Below are 12,423 nucleotides of genomic sequence, written 5' to 3'. Positions count from 1 at the left end.
GAGAATAGTCTAGGAGAAGGTGAGCCTTTTGCCTAAGGGCACAGAGCTGGAAAATTCCAGAACTTGGAGTCTCTGACTTCAAGTGACTTGCCTTTTCACTTCATTTGACATTCACTACAGGTGGTTAGAGTACATCATGAGAAATGCTGGGCTGGAAGAAGCACAAGCTGGAATCAAGATTGCCAGGAGAAATATCAATAACCTCAGATATGCAGATGATACCACCCTTATGGCAGAAAGTGAAGAGGAACTAAAAAGTCTCTTGATGAAAGTGAAAGAGGAGTGTGAAAAAGTTGGCTTAAAGCTCAACATTCAGAAAACGAAGATCATGGCATCTGGTCCCATCACTTCATGGCAAATAGATGGGGAAACAGTGGAAACAGTGTCAGACTTTATTTTTCTGGGCTCCAAAATCACTGCAGATGGTGATTGCAGCCATGAAATTAAAAGACACTTACTCCTTGGAAGGAAAGTTATGACCAACCTAGATAGCATATTCAAAAGCAGAGACATTACTTTGCCAACAAAGGTTCGTCTAGTCAAGGCTATGGTTTTTCCAGTGGTCATGTATGGGTGTGAGAGTTGGACTGTGAAGAAAGCTGAGCACCGAAGAATTGATGCTTTGAACTGTAGTGTTGGAGAAGACTCTTGAGAGTCCCTTGGACTGCAAGGAGATCCAACCAGTCCATCCTAAAGGAGATCAGTCCTGGGTGTTCATTGGAAGGACTGATGCTGAAGCTGAAACTCCAATACTTTGACCACCTCATGCGAAGAGTTGACTCATTGGAAAATACCCTGATGCTGGGAGGGACTGGGGGTAGGAGGAGAAGGGGACGGCAGAGGATGAGATGGCTGGATGGCATCACCAACCTGATGCACATGAGTTTGGGTAAACTCCAGGAATTGGTGATGGACAGGGAGGCCTGGCGTGCTGCAATTTATGGGGTCGCAAAGAGTCGGACATGACTGAGCAACTGAATTGAACTGAACTGAACAGGTGTTAAAGATGTATGTGTTTACTTCATTAGTGTCTGCTCATGAACTGTCACACAGGAGAAGCTGGGAGTGACCATCTGGTTGGGGAAGAGGGCCTGGTTCTGTTTGCATCAACAAGTCCACTTTTTACCTAGACTGTGTATTTATTTGCATTAACCAAGAGGGTAACACGGGGCAGGGGTTGGGGGGTGGAGTCCACACTAACAGTCCATGAGGGAAGAGGGCAGAGGGCTCTCCATTGTTTTCAAACTGTGTTTTAATGGACATTCTTGTCTTTTACTCTTCCTTTTTTGTCTGCTAAACTAGAAGGTTACTGAAGGCAGATAGTCTTATTTATCTCTGATTCTGTTCAATAGTTATTTGACGAATCAGTGAGCATATCCACCTTGATTATTTTGGGATCAAAACAATATTTTCTAACCTCTGAGATGAGCAAAGCATCTCCTAGGATGCCTGCATTTATTTAACAAATGTATAAACAGTGTTCACTCAGTGCCCAGCACTGTTCTCAGCGTTTTACAAATATTAACTCATTTAATTTTGTTTTTATTGCTGTGTGTTGAAGGTTTCATGACAATGAATAACCATGTATCAAAAATTACCTTCTTCCCCTCCCTCCACCTCCTCCCCCCAAAGATTCTGCAAATGCCAGGGAAGAAGGTGGGGAGGGAGGAAATAATTTACTGCCCCATCGCGGAGGCTTACAGTTGCTCAAGCGGACCCTGGGCCCTGGCAGCCTCGGCTTTCTAGCTAACCTGGAGCGAGCAAACTTTCCCCTTGGCCCGCGGGGCGGGCGTCCAGGGCTGCGCCGAGGTGCCGACGGCTCGCAGCCACCGGCTGATTTATAGGCGGGAGCATTCCCAGGCCGCGCCGCAAGGAGTCGGGCTGAGCTCGGACTTCGGGGAGGTGATGATGGACACCGGACACGTGGCCACACAATGGGGACACACGACTGACCTCAGTCACTTCGGCAAACTGCCCCTGCTTTCCGGAGACGGCAGGAGCGTTTCGGGAGCTCCAGCTCAAGGGCCCGGGGCGCCCGCGTTCCTCTCCCCAGCAGGTAGCGCCCCTCGCCCGCACTAGTGAGCGCTGGGGCCCCCGGAGCTCTCAGAGGCCTCTGACCCTGAGTCTCAAAGTCCTTCCCTGAGGCTGCGTATTTCGGTGCTTTCCCTACTTGGCAAAGAAAGGCACACGAACCATCCCCGCTTGGGGGTTGAGTCTGGCCCGAACGCGCTGGGAGTGAACTTTCCTGGCAGGTCAGATAGAGACACTCAGGGATTTTGCCCTGTCACCAGGTGGCCGGGCAGGGTGAAAGACGAGGAAGGGTCAAAATGGGGGTGGAGTGTGCGTGTTGCGTGTGTGGCAGGAGGTCAGGGGGCTGTGAGGAGAGGGAATCAGGTGAATATGGGTTTGGGGACGCCTGAATTTGAGAAGAGGCGATCAAGTTAGGCGGAGGAGAAATAACCGGGCTTTTTTTTTTCTTTCCTGCGATATGCAAACTGTCACTTCGGGTTAGACTGAGCCCTTATCTGGCTCATTAGCATGAGCTGTGTCTAACGCGCTTAAACCCTCTAATTATTTATTATGCCGTCACGGAGCGGGTCGCCACCCCAGGGCGCACTTGCGGGGACGCAGGCGCAGAGCGCAGGCTGGTTGCGCACTACCCGGGAGAGACCCTTTTTGCCAGGGCCCCCGCGGGACGCTGCTCCAGGAGGCAGCGTCGCAGAGTTGTTGGGGGTGTATCAGAAGCGCCCTCTCCCCAAAACTTACCCTCAGGGATGTAATTCAGCACTCAACTCTCTTCTGTACTCGCGCCACATCTTCTCTATTGCTAGCCGAAAGCAAGATTTTTGCAAAAATGGAAGGCAAACAAGGAGTAGAGGATTTGGGCGGAGTGGTGTGTTGGATGCATCCTTTAAAGCGACCTCAGGGAGAACCTAAAGGATACAAGAGTCCTCCTTTCACCCCCCTTCCCCACCCTAGCCCCCCACTCCCCACCGAGTTCCAAGAGAGTTCAGAAAGTTGGAGGGGGAGGGGGAGGACGCGCTGGGCTGACAGCCGGCCACTCACGTCCAGGGTCCTATTCAGAAAACAGTTTCAAAATAAGTTAACCTCCGTCGGGTGTTTTTCCCCCTCCCTTTCTAATTGTCCCCCCTTCCCCCTCCCGCTCTGCATTCGCGTCTGTTTTCTGTTCTTCTGCGTTGTGCCAACTATTTTATCTTTATTCCTTCTCTTTCTCCCTGGCCATTCATTCCTTTTTGTGTGTGTGTGGCTTCTCCGGGCTGATGTGCCGCTCGTTACCACCCACTGCACGCTCGCTCCTGTCGCTGAGGTGTTTCTATACAAACCGGAGCGTCCAGTTGTCATATTAATTATTACACTGAGTAATGACTGAAATGGTCAAAATAAGGGGAGAGTCGAGAGCGCTTTTTCTTGCTGCTCAAAGATTCAGCAAAGAAGCCGTGCAACAAAGCACTAATTGGTCCCCAGAAACACTCGGACAAGGCACGGAAGATAGGTTTCATAGAACCCAGTGATTGTGAAGGGGGGAAAGCGCTGAATGGACCCCACGCTCCCTTTCTAAACTCTCTTGCTGAGCAAAAAATGGACCTCTGTTTGAATACTGCCCCGATCCTTGAATACTATACCCAGCAGAGAAAAAATGCACCATTTATTGTAAGTTTTTTTTTTTTTTTCCTTCTCCAGCTATTCATGGGTTCTCTGTGAAGAATCAGCTGGTTTTGTTTACCGTGAAAGACCTTCACTTTATTTCCTTTCTTGGAGGAGGTGGGGAAGGGGGAAGGGGAGGAGAGCCATGTGCCTAGACCTAGAGGAGCTGGCCTACTGTAACAAAATAGGGTGTAACAAATCCTACAAAAGTTCAGAACGTATTGGTGCTTTGGAGAGCTATATAGATTAACGACTTTCTTTATGCTTATCCGAGGAAGGTATTTAATCATAATGTAAATGGGGCTTTAGAAAAAAATAAATAAAGACTTTGCAGCATCACTTCTTATTTGAAGAACTTCAAAAGGATTTGTGAGGGTGGCTGCAAATTGCCTCCTCCTCTCCCCACAGCTCCCCTCCCTCACCAAAAAGCCACGAGAAAATAATAGTTTGTGCTTTTTTTGTTTTGTTTTTCCAGCTTTCCCCCCTCCCCTCCCTTTGTTAGGCGTATTGAAAAAGCAAATAGATGGGTTTGGAGCCTGGATTCCTTAATGCAGGTGCAGGCCTGGCTGCTGCGACCCAGAGGCTCAGCCAAATCCCCTCCCCTACTCCCACAGGCCATCCCAGCCTGGTTGACTCAACCCAGGCTGGGCAGCTTCTGAAGTAGCTTTGGGCAGGGTGCCTTGGAGAGAGTAGACTTCATAGTAATGAACTTCTCCTTTTTGCTGGGTAGGACAGTGTCAGCACAGGCTTGGGGCAGCAAAGACCCCAAGACAGATGATAGCTACTGGGAATGGGATGTCTGCTATGAATTTCCTGCACACTCACTTTTCTCAAAGTTCCCCTTGGTTTATGGGGTTCACACTCCCCAACACTGAAGGTTGCACCCAAAATTTCCTGTTCAAGTCAAGGCTCTAAGGCCTGTGTTCATCTTTGTACTCTCTTTGCCCTTTATTCGGGATCCACTCTAAATAGAATTCTATTAATGATTCCTTCAATGGGAAACCTAGTTTCACTTTTAACATGAACTCCTTTCCCTCCAGAGAAAAAGCACAGAAGCCACTGTGAGAAAGAGATGAGGCCTGTCTCCTTTCCACAGAGAGAAGGCGAACAAGTAGGGAGCGGGAGTGCAGCCTGTGAGAAAAAGTGGCCTGGCCTCCAACAGGGTGGAAATAAGATGGAAGGAGATTCAGGGTCCCAGCACCTCACGTGTCCCGGGTGGCTGATCCCTATGCATCACCAAGAACATCAATTCCCCATGTAGATCCTGATGTCGAATGCAGTTTTCATCTAAGGGATGATCTACCTCCAGGATTCCCTAACATAGAAGAGGGATCTGAAGATCCAGAAACTAAGACCTTTTTGCATGGGAGGAGAAAGAGGAACCTCCCCACTTCTCTGGGTGTGTGTGCATGCTCAATCACTCAGTTGTATTTGACTCTTTGCAACCCTCTGGACCAGACCATAACCCACCAGTCTCCTCTGTCCATGGAATTTCCTAGGCAAGAATACTGGAGTGCGTTGCTAGTTTCCCATCCAGGGGATCTTCCTGACCCAGGGATCGAACCTATGTCTCCTGTGTCTCCTGTGTTGGCAGGCAGATTCATTACCACTGAGCCATGTGGGAAGCTCTATATTCTGAGTAATTCACACAAAAGGGGGTCAGTGTCCTGCCTCCCTATTACAACAATGGCAACCCCTGTAAATTGTGAAGGGATCTGCAAAGTGAATTTACAGACAACATCCTATTTCCTTGACAGGTAAGCAAAGGGAGTGCCACTACTCCATTTATGGATGAAAGTATGGAACCCTGGGGGTTCCCAGGTAGCACTAGTGGTAAAGAATCTGCCTGCCAATGCAGGAGACATAAGAGATGCAGGTTCAACCCCTGGATCAGGAAGATCCCCTGGAGGAGGACATGGCAACCCACTCCAGTATTCTTGCTGGGAGAATACCATGGACAGAGGAAACTTGTGGGCTACAGTCCATGGGGTCTCAATGAGTTGGACATGACTATGCATCTGAGCACTTCACACGGAACCCTTCTTTCATGAGTTATCTTCTTCTCCTTCCATTTCTAGATAAATGGGACCTTGAACATCCCTGTCAAGTAAAGCCTGGAGATTTACACTGTCAGGCCCACTGGGTGTCATTGGAGCCACAGACAGCTGGAGGGCAGGGCCACTGGCTCTGCTGAAGCCCATTCCTGGGCTGGCCATGAAGCTTGTCTGTATTTGATCTGACTTGTTCCTGTTTGTGTGTGTTAAAAAATAAAATAAAATTGGTTTCTCTATCACCACCATTTGCCAGTGAGCATCACCACCATTCCTCAAAAAGGACAGAAAAGACTCCCAGATGCTGGGACAGTAAGACATGGTGGCATTGACTCTCCAAGGGCTGGAGCATTAGGGCAGTGTGGTTCTAGGAAGCTGGGGGTCAAGCATCCTCTTCCCACAAACGCTTTCCTGGGTGAGCTCTGTGAACAGGGCCTTCCTCCTTATTTGAAAAAGGCCATTAAAATTCATCACTTTCTGTTTGACCTCCTCCTGAGTACTCCAGGGACATCTCTCTGAAACTTACACCTCTTGGAGGTAGGTGCTCTAACCATGGGCATGCGGATGAGGAAACTGAGACAGAGTGTCCCCTATTAGCTCAAAGTCACAGTCCTTAAGTAACAGAGCCTGGATACCAAAACGAGTCCCTCTGCCTTAACCCCTGGGGCAGGAAGTGGCAGCTCTCTTAGGTCTGTGAGTGTGTGTGGGTTGGTGCTGGGGTGAGGGGGGTTGGTGGCTGGGAGCACTCTTTGTGTTTACTTGAGTAGGAGAAAGAGAAAGCCTGGAGATTTTGCAAAGCCTATAAGGAAACAGGCTGATGATGCAGGAGTAGGGAGGGATTTTGGCTCTGGACTGGGGAGGGAAGAATAGGGACAAATGTTCTGTGGCTTTGGCCGGAAGGATCGCAGCACCCGCTGTCTTTGCTCCTGGGTGGAGGCCAAAGCGTAGGGCCACTACAATGCGCGGCTTCACTAGTTGGCGCTTCTATTTGAGCGCCCATTGCGTGGCGTGTGTGTGTGCGCGCGCGCACGTACGAGTGTGTAAGGTTGGGAGTAGGCTCTGGCCTTGACATTCCTGATAATGAGGATCTCTGTGTACCTGTGGAGCGCACACTCTGGAAGGAAACTGAGAACAAGTGCTGGCCATCGGCAAATTTCCCCGCTCCCAGACGTTTCTAAATGAGCTGGGGGATGCATGTCTGGTTCAGAGTGGGAAACTGAGGGCCGTAGAGACTGTTTAAGGTCACAACTCGAAACACTTTGTCAAGTGTGGAAGGATAGAATCTGAATTGGAACGGAGCTCAAGGCGCAAGATGTACCCTAAGGTGAAGGAAAATGCACTTCGATGCATTGCTATTGGCTACCCACCCTGCACCCTGCCCTCAACCTCTATTTTACTAAGGAGGAGTGGACGCCGCCTAGCGGCCGCACCCGACATTTCCAACTGGGGCAAGTGGGTGGCGGGATGTGTCTGAAGGCGCTTTACTCTGCCGGGTGGTCCGAGGTTTCCTCCTGTTAGAAAACGTGGGGGTGCGCCTCTGCTTTAGGCCTCATGGCCTCTTGTCCTTCCCAGAAGAGGAGACAAGTGTAATCTGGGAGCCCTCTCAGCTCCTTTTCTGCGGTGGGACTCGGGGAGGGAAAGGCCAGAGGACGGAGTTTTCAGCTCAGTCCTGTCAGGGTCAGCGAGCCGCAGGTTCCCGTCGGGGAGAGGGCTGCGTGGGTGGGAGGTTTACAGAACTGAGCTTTGTTGGCACGATGCAGTCCTATGTTTCCTAAATCCGTCTATTTCAAAAGAAGAAACTGAGGCCGAGAAGAGAGGTGATTCATCTCCGGAGGCCCCACCCCCCCACCCCCAGCACTCGCAGCCACTCACACATACCAAAGGCGGCTCCCAGGATCGGTCACCCCACGATCATTTAGAAAGACCCATCTCTACAAAGGGCAGTTCAGTGAGAAGCAATTCTTAGGATGCCTCACCACGAGCATTCCTGCACCCATAACCCGAACTGCCTATTTCTAGTGGACAAATCAACCAGATGGTTACGCTCTGCTTTTTTCAGCCTATGTAAAGGTGACCTGAGACGCGACCCAGTTGACTTCTCCCCTCATCGGAGCGGCACAGATATGGGACCCGTGGCTCCGTCTGCGTCCGCGTTCCCTGCAGCGCTGTGTCCCAAGGAGCCCCGAAGCTGGACCAGGCTCTGGCCAGAGAGGGCCAGGGCCGAGGGCCCAGAAAGGGCGCCTGGGTGGGCGCCGTCCAAGCGGCCGAGCGGCGGCTGCAAGCGTCTCCTCCCCCCTCGCGGCGCCAGCACGCGGCCCGGCCGGGCTCGGCTCCCAGTCGCCTGCCACCGGCCCGCCGGGCACACGCCTGGGGCGGGATGGAGGCTGCGCCAAGGCAGCCGAGGTGCCTACGGCGGCGCCGGACAACCGGCGAAGCTGCTCCCCTAACCCCGTTCCCCAGCTCCATCACCTCCCGCATCTCTTTTCTCAGATCCCCCGTGGGTACACTCCAAGAACTCCCCTCTTTACGCATCCCCCTAGCCGGTCGGGAAATAATCCTTGCGCTGGGGGTGATGCTACAGGCGGGAGGTCACCCTGGAAGAGTATCCGTGCTGTACACACCTGTCTAAGTGCTGATCACCGCCCCCCGCGGTGTGATCACCTCCCTTCCTGACCCCCTCCACACTTGTTCAGTTTTGGGGAGCATATTCTAGTTCTCACAACTGAATGGGACATTAGAGACCACCTAACCCAACCTTCTGTGGTTCCCAACGAGGAAACTGAGGCTCGGTGCGGATGCCGCTCAACAAGGGTCACAGAGTTAGTGAGAGGATGCCTTGGTACCAGAACCTAAGTTTTAACAGTCACTTAGTTCCACGGAATTCTCCCCATCTTTCTGAACTTCAGGAGCGAATTTGCTTCTGCTCCCAATGACATCGGACCCCCCCCCCCCCCAAAGAGAGTGGCAGTAGGGTAGGAGAAGAAAACAGGAAAAATGGAGCCCTACTGTCCCTAACCTCCACACTGCCCTGTGTCACTTTTTCTGCCCAAACCCTTGCCTGTGCTTTTTTCCAAGTTTTCAGGAGAATCCCGGGACGCGTCACCCCAAACCTGTCTACCCCTACCCCTCCAATTTTCAGAGCTATCCGCCTATCCGGTGACGCTGGCCCCCCCTTTTCCAGAACCACCCCCCGGCTGCAGCCCGCCCTGAGCGCGCCGCCTGTTTATTCAGCCGGGAGTCCGGCACGCGCCAGGCGCACGCACTGCAACAACAAACCCGGCTGAATGGAGAGTTTGCAAGGAACGGGCGCAGGGAACGGGAGGGGGCGGGGGCGGGGGCGGGGGGGGAAGGGGTGGGGAGGGGAGGAGGGGGAGTTTAGAGAGTGGGGTGGGAGGAGGCGGTAAGATGAGGGGGGTGGGGGCTGCAGCCGCTCGCTGCAGCAGCGGGGAGTGGGGGGCGAGGCGGGGCCAGCGCTGCGCGTGGGGCTGGGTGTCCCGTTGAAAAGGCGGCCGCACTCCGGCCGCCCAGCACTCTCTCACTTCTGGCCAGGGAACGTGGAAGGCGCAGCGACAGGGAGCCGGCCAAGGAGGGCGAGTGAAAAGAAGGAAATAAGCAAAGAAAGGGGGTTAACCAAATAACACAAACAGCCCGAGTCGCGGCTGGAGAGACCGAGACCGGGCGCAAGAGCGCGCAACCCTAAGGGGAGAAGAACAGAAGACAGCAGAGCGCGCTCACCGCCGACTTTTGCTTCTGCTGCTGCTTGTTTTTAAAAAAAAAAAAAAAAAGAAGGCGCTAGCGGCAGCCTCACACGCGAGCGCCACGCGAGGCTCCTGAAGCCAACCTGCGAAGGGAGGAGGGGAGGGAGGAGGCGGGGTGGAGGGAGGAGGAGACGTGTGCACCTTCCTCGCTCCCACCCTAAGAAGTCTCTCCCGGGGATTTTGTATTTTTGTAACTTACCTCGGGACTCCAGCTTTATCTCTCCCCTTCTCTCCCTTCTCTGTTCGTGCCCCTCCCCGGTCCTGTCTGTGTCCCCCTAGCGTGCGTCCCGCACCTCGTGTCCCCGCTCGCTCCGATCGCGCGACTCCTTGGCCGCCGCTGTGCATGGAGAGCTCTGCCAAGATGGAGAGCGGCGGCGCCGGCCCGCAGCCCCAGCAGCCCTTCCTGCCGCCCGCAGCCTGCTTCTTTGCAACGGCGGCGGCACAGAGCGCGCAGCAGCCGCCGCCGCCGCCGCCGCCGCCGCCACAGCTGAGCCCCGCGGCCGACGGCCAGCCCTCAGGGGGCGGTCACAAGTCAGCGCCCAAGCAAGTCAAGCGCCAGCGCTCTTCGTCTCCCGAACTGATGCGCTGCAAACGCCGGCTCAACTTCAGCGGCTTTGGCTACAGCCTGCCGCAGCAGCAGCCGGCCGCCGTGGCGCGTCGCAACGAGCGCGAGCGCAACCGCGTCAAGCTGGTCAACCTGGGCTTCGCCACCCTTCGGGAGCACGTACCCAACGGCGCGGCCAACAAGAAGATGAGCAAGGTGGAGACGCTGCGCTCCGCCGTCGAGTACATCCGCGCGCTCCAGCAGCTGCTGGACGAGCACGACGCGGTGAGCGCCGCCTTCCAGGCCGGCGTCCTGTCGCCCACCATCTCCCCCAACTACTCCAACGACTTGAACTCCATGGCCGGCTCGCCGGTCTCATCCTACTCTTCGGACGAGGGCTCCTACGACCCTCTCAGCCCCGAGGAACAAGAACTACTCGACTTCACCAACTGGTTCTGAGGGGCTCGGCCTGGGTCAGGCCCTGGTGCGAATGGACTTCGGAAGCAGGTAGGTGGCATAGGGGCCTGAACCGGGGGATTCTCTTGTCTTCATTCTTTTTCTTCTGTAGGAGGGCGACTGCCCCCACGGAGATGAGGGGAGGGGTGGATTGAAAGGATTTGTGAGTTTGTCCTTTTCAAATCCGGGCGTGTAAGTTTCAGCCTTGGCTTCAGAGAGTGGCTTTGCCCTGGTCTCCAAGGACTTGCAGGGTAGGGGTACCGAGGTGGTATACAGACTCCTAGACTTGTCACAAAAGGCGCTCTACCTGACAGATCTTCCTCCCAACCTCCACTTCCTCCCGCCACTGGCCTCCAAGTTGACACTAACCTCTCCCCTTCTTCTTATGTTATAGGGCCTGCACAACCTGCATCTTCAGTGCTTTCTCCTCAGCGATGTTGGAAGGGAGAAGAAAGAAGAAGAGAATAAGAAGAAAACAAACAAATCCAGGCACCCCAACCCCTACATCAACTAAGCGCCGCACGCCTGAGAAGCAAGGCTCTGGCAAAACAGGGATGCGCTCAGAACAGTATCTTTGCACTCCAATCATTCACGGAGATAGAGTGACTAGGACCCTAGGATGACTAGGATGCACGGATTGCAGCTTGTGTGCAAAGCAGTGGGTTCCTGGCGTAAGGGAGCAGCACACGCCCTGTAGGAACACCCACCCACCGCTAACAGGCAGAGCTGACCTCCCCGCCCTCTCTTGAAAGCGCAGTTCTTTGGCCCTCTAGAAATGGGTTGGCGTCCTTCCTCTCTGTATGCCCCACCCTGATAAAGCTGTGGATTTTTGTCTGCAGTGAAAGTATGCTTTTTGAAACCCCGACCCTCTGGGGGTTTTGAAAATCCCCAGCCTCTTGGGGCCCCCCTCCCCAATCTTCACTCCCTCACACCATCTTTTCCACCATTTTCATCATAGAATGCTTCCAATCTTTTGTGAATTTTTTTTTATTATAAGAAAAATCTATTTGTATCTATCCTAACCAGTTTGGGGATATATTAAGATATTTTTGTACATAAGAGAGAAAGAAAGAAAAAAATTTATAGAGTTTTGTACAAATGTTTTAAAATGTGTATATCTTGATACTTTAACATGTAATGCTATTACCTCTGCATATTTTAGATGTGTAGTTCACCTTACAACTGCCATTTCCCCTATGTGGTTTTGTAAAGAACTGTCCTCATAGGTGAGATTGAAAGGCCATCAGATGTACTTCAGCACCAATGTGTCTTACTTTATAGAAACTTTGTTAATGTATTAATGATGTTATTAAATACTGTTCAAGAAGAACAAAGTTTATGCAGCTACTGTCCAAACACAAAGTGGCAGCCAGTTGGTTTCGATAGGTTGCCTTTGGGGAAATTTCTACCACTGCCCTTTTTTTTTTCTTACTGTTTTATTACAAACTTACAAAAGAAAATACCCCGTGTATAACCCTGTTTTATACAAACTAGTTTCATAATAAAACTTTTTTCTTTTTTTACAAATGAAAATAATCAGCTGCCTCCAAGTCTTCTTTGACGCTACTGCCCCATCCAAGTTATTATCAAAATGCCAAAGGGAAGGGAGGGGGAGAGGGTGGTGTGAAAGATGCTAAGTGGCAGAAATGACAAAGATAAGTGCCGTGACCAGGCCTCTCTGAGGTGACTCTATGAAACTTGTACAAGGAGATATATCTTTACCTGTATATCTACATATATAGATAGTTTTCCTTGACATTTATGCTGCAAATGTATGCAGACACCTAGCAAATAGGTGGTGATTAACAGCTGCATCATCTTTTGATAAAATGTACACTGAAAAAAATCCCCCCAAAATGAACTGGAAGGAGAGGGTCCTCACCCCACTTTCTAACCCATAGTTCCACTCTTGAGTTTCTCAATGTGAAACTGTGGCAGGTCTGGATGA

At 52.1% G+C, this 12,423-nt stretch overlaps 1 protein-coding gene and 1 long non-coding RNA gene across 2 annotated transcripts; both read left to right on the top strand.

Moving 5' to 3' along the window:
• The first annotated feature begins 1,938 nt into the window (after positions 1-1,938).
• LOC112584532 lies at positions 1,939-8,380 on the top strand. Its single transcript, XR_006550459.2, has 3 exons — positions 1,939-2,056; positions 4,707-5,065; positions 5,745-8,380. It is a non-coding gene; the product is annotated as an uncharacterized LOC112584532 (long non-coding RNA).
• A 1,300-nt stretch (positions 8,381-9,680) lies between these two features.
• ASCL1 (achaete-scute family bHLH transcription factor 1) lies at positions 9,681-12,011 on the top strand. Its single transcript, XM_006058815.4, has 2 exons — positions 9,681-10,526; positions 10,870-12,011. Exon 1 carries the CDS (start codon positions 9,819-9,821, stop codon positions 10,476-10,478), a length of 660 nt encoding a protein of 219 aa, XP_006058877.2. The 5' UTR covers positions 9,681-9,818; the 3' UTR covers positions 10,479-10,526; positions 10,870-12,011.
• Positions 12,012-12,423: the final 412 nt, after the last annotated feature.

The sequence above is a fragment of the Bubalus bubalis genome, chromosome 4 (genome assembly GCF_019923935.1).
Source record: "Bubalus bubalis isolate 160015118507 breed Murrah chromosome 4, NDDB_SH_1, whole genome shotgun sequence".
In the NCBI taxonomy this organism is placed as follows: domain Eukaryota; kingdom Metazoa; phylum Chordata; class Mammalia; order Artiodactyla; family Bovidae; genus Bubalus; species Bubalus bubalis.
Note: the sequence above shows the minus strand (reverse complement) of the source record. Positions and strands in the feature narration are given on the sequence as shown.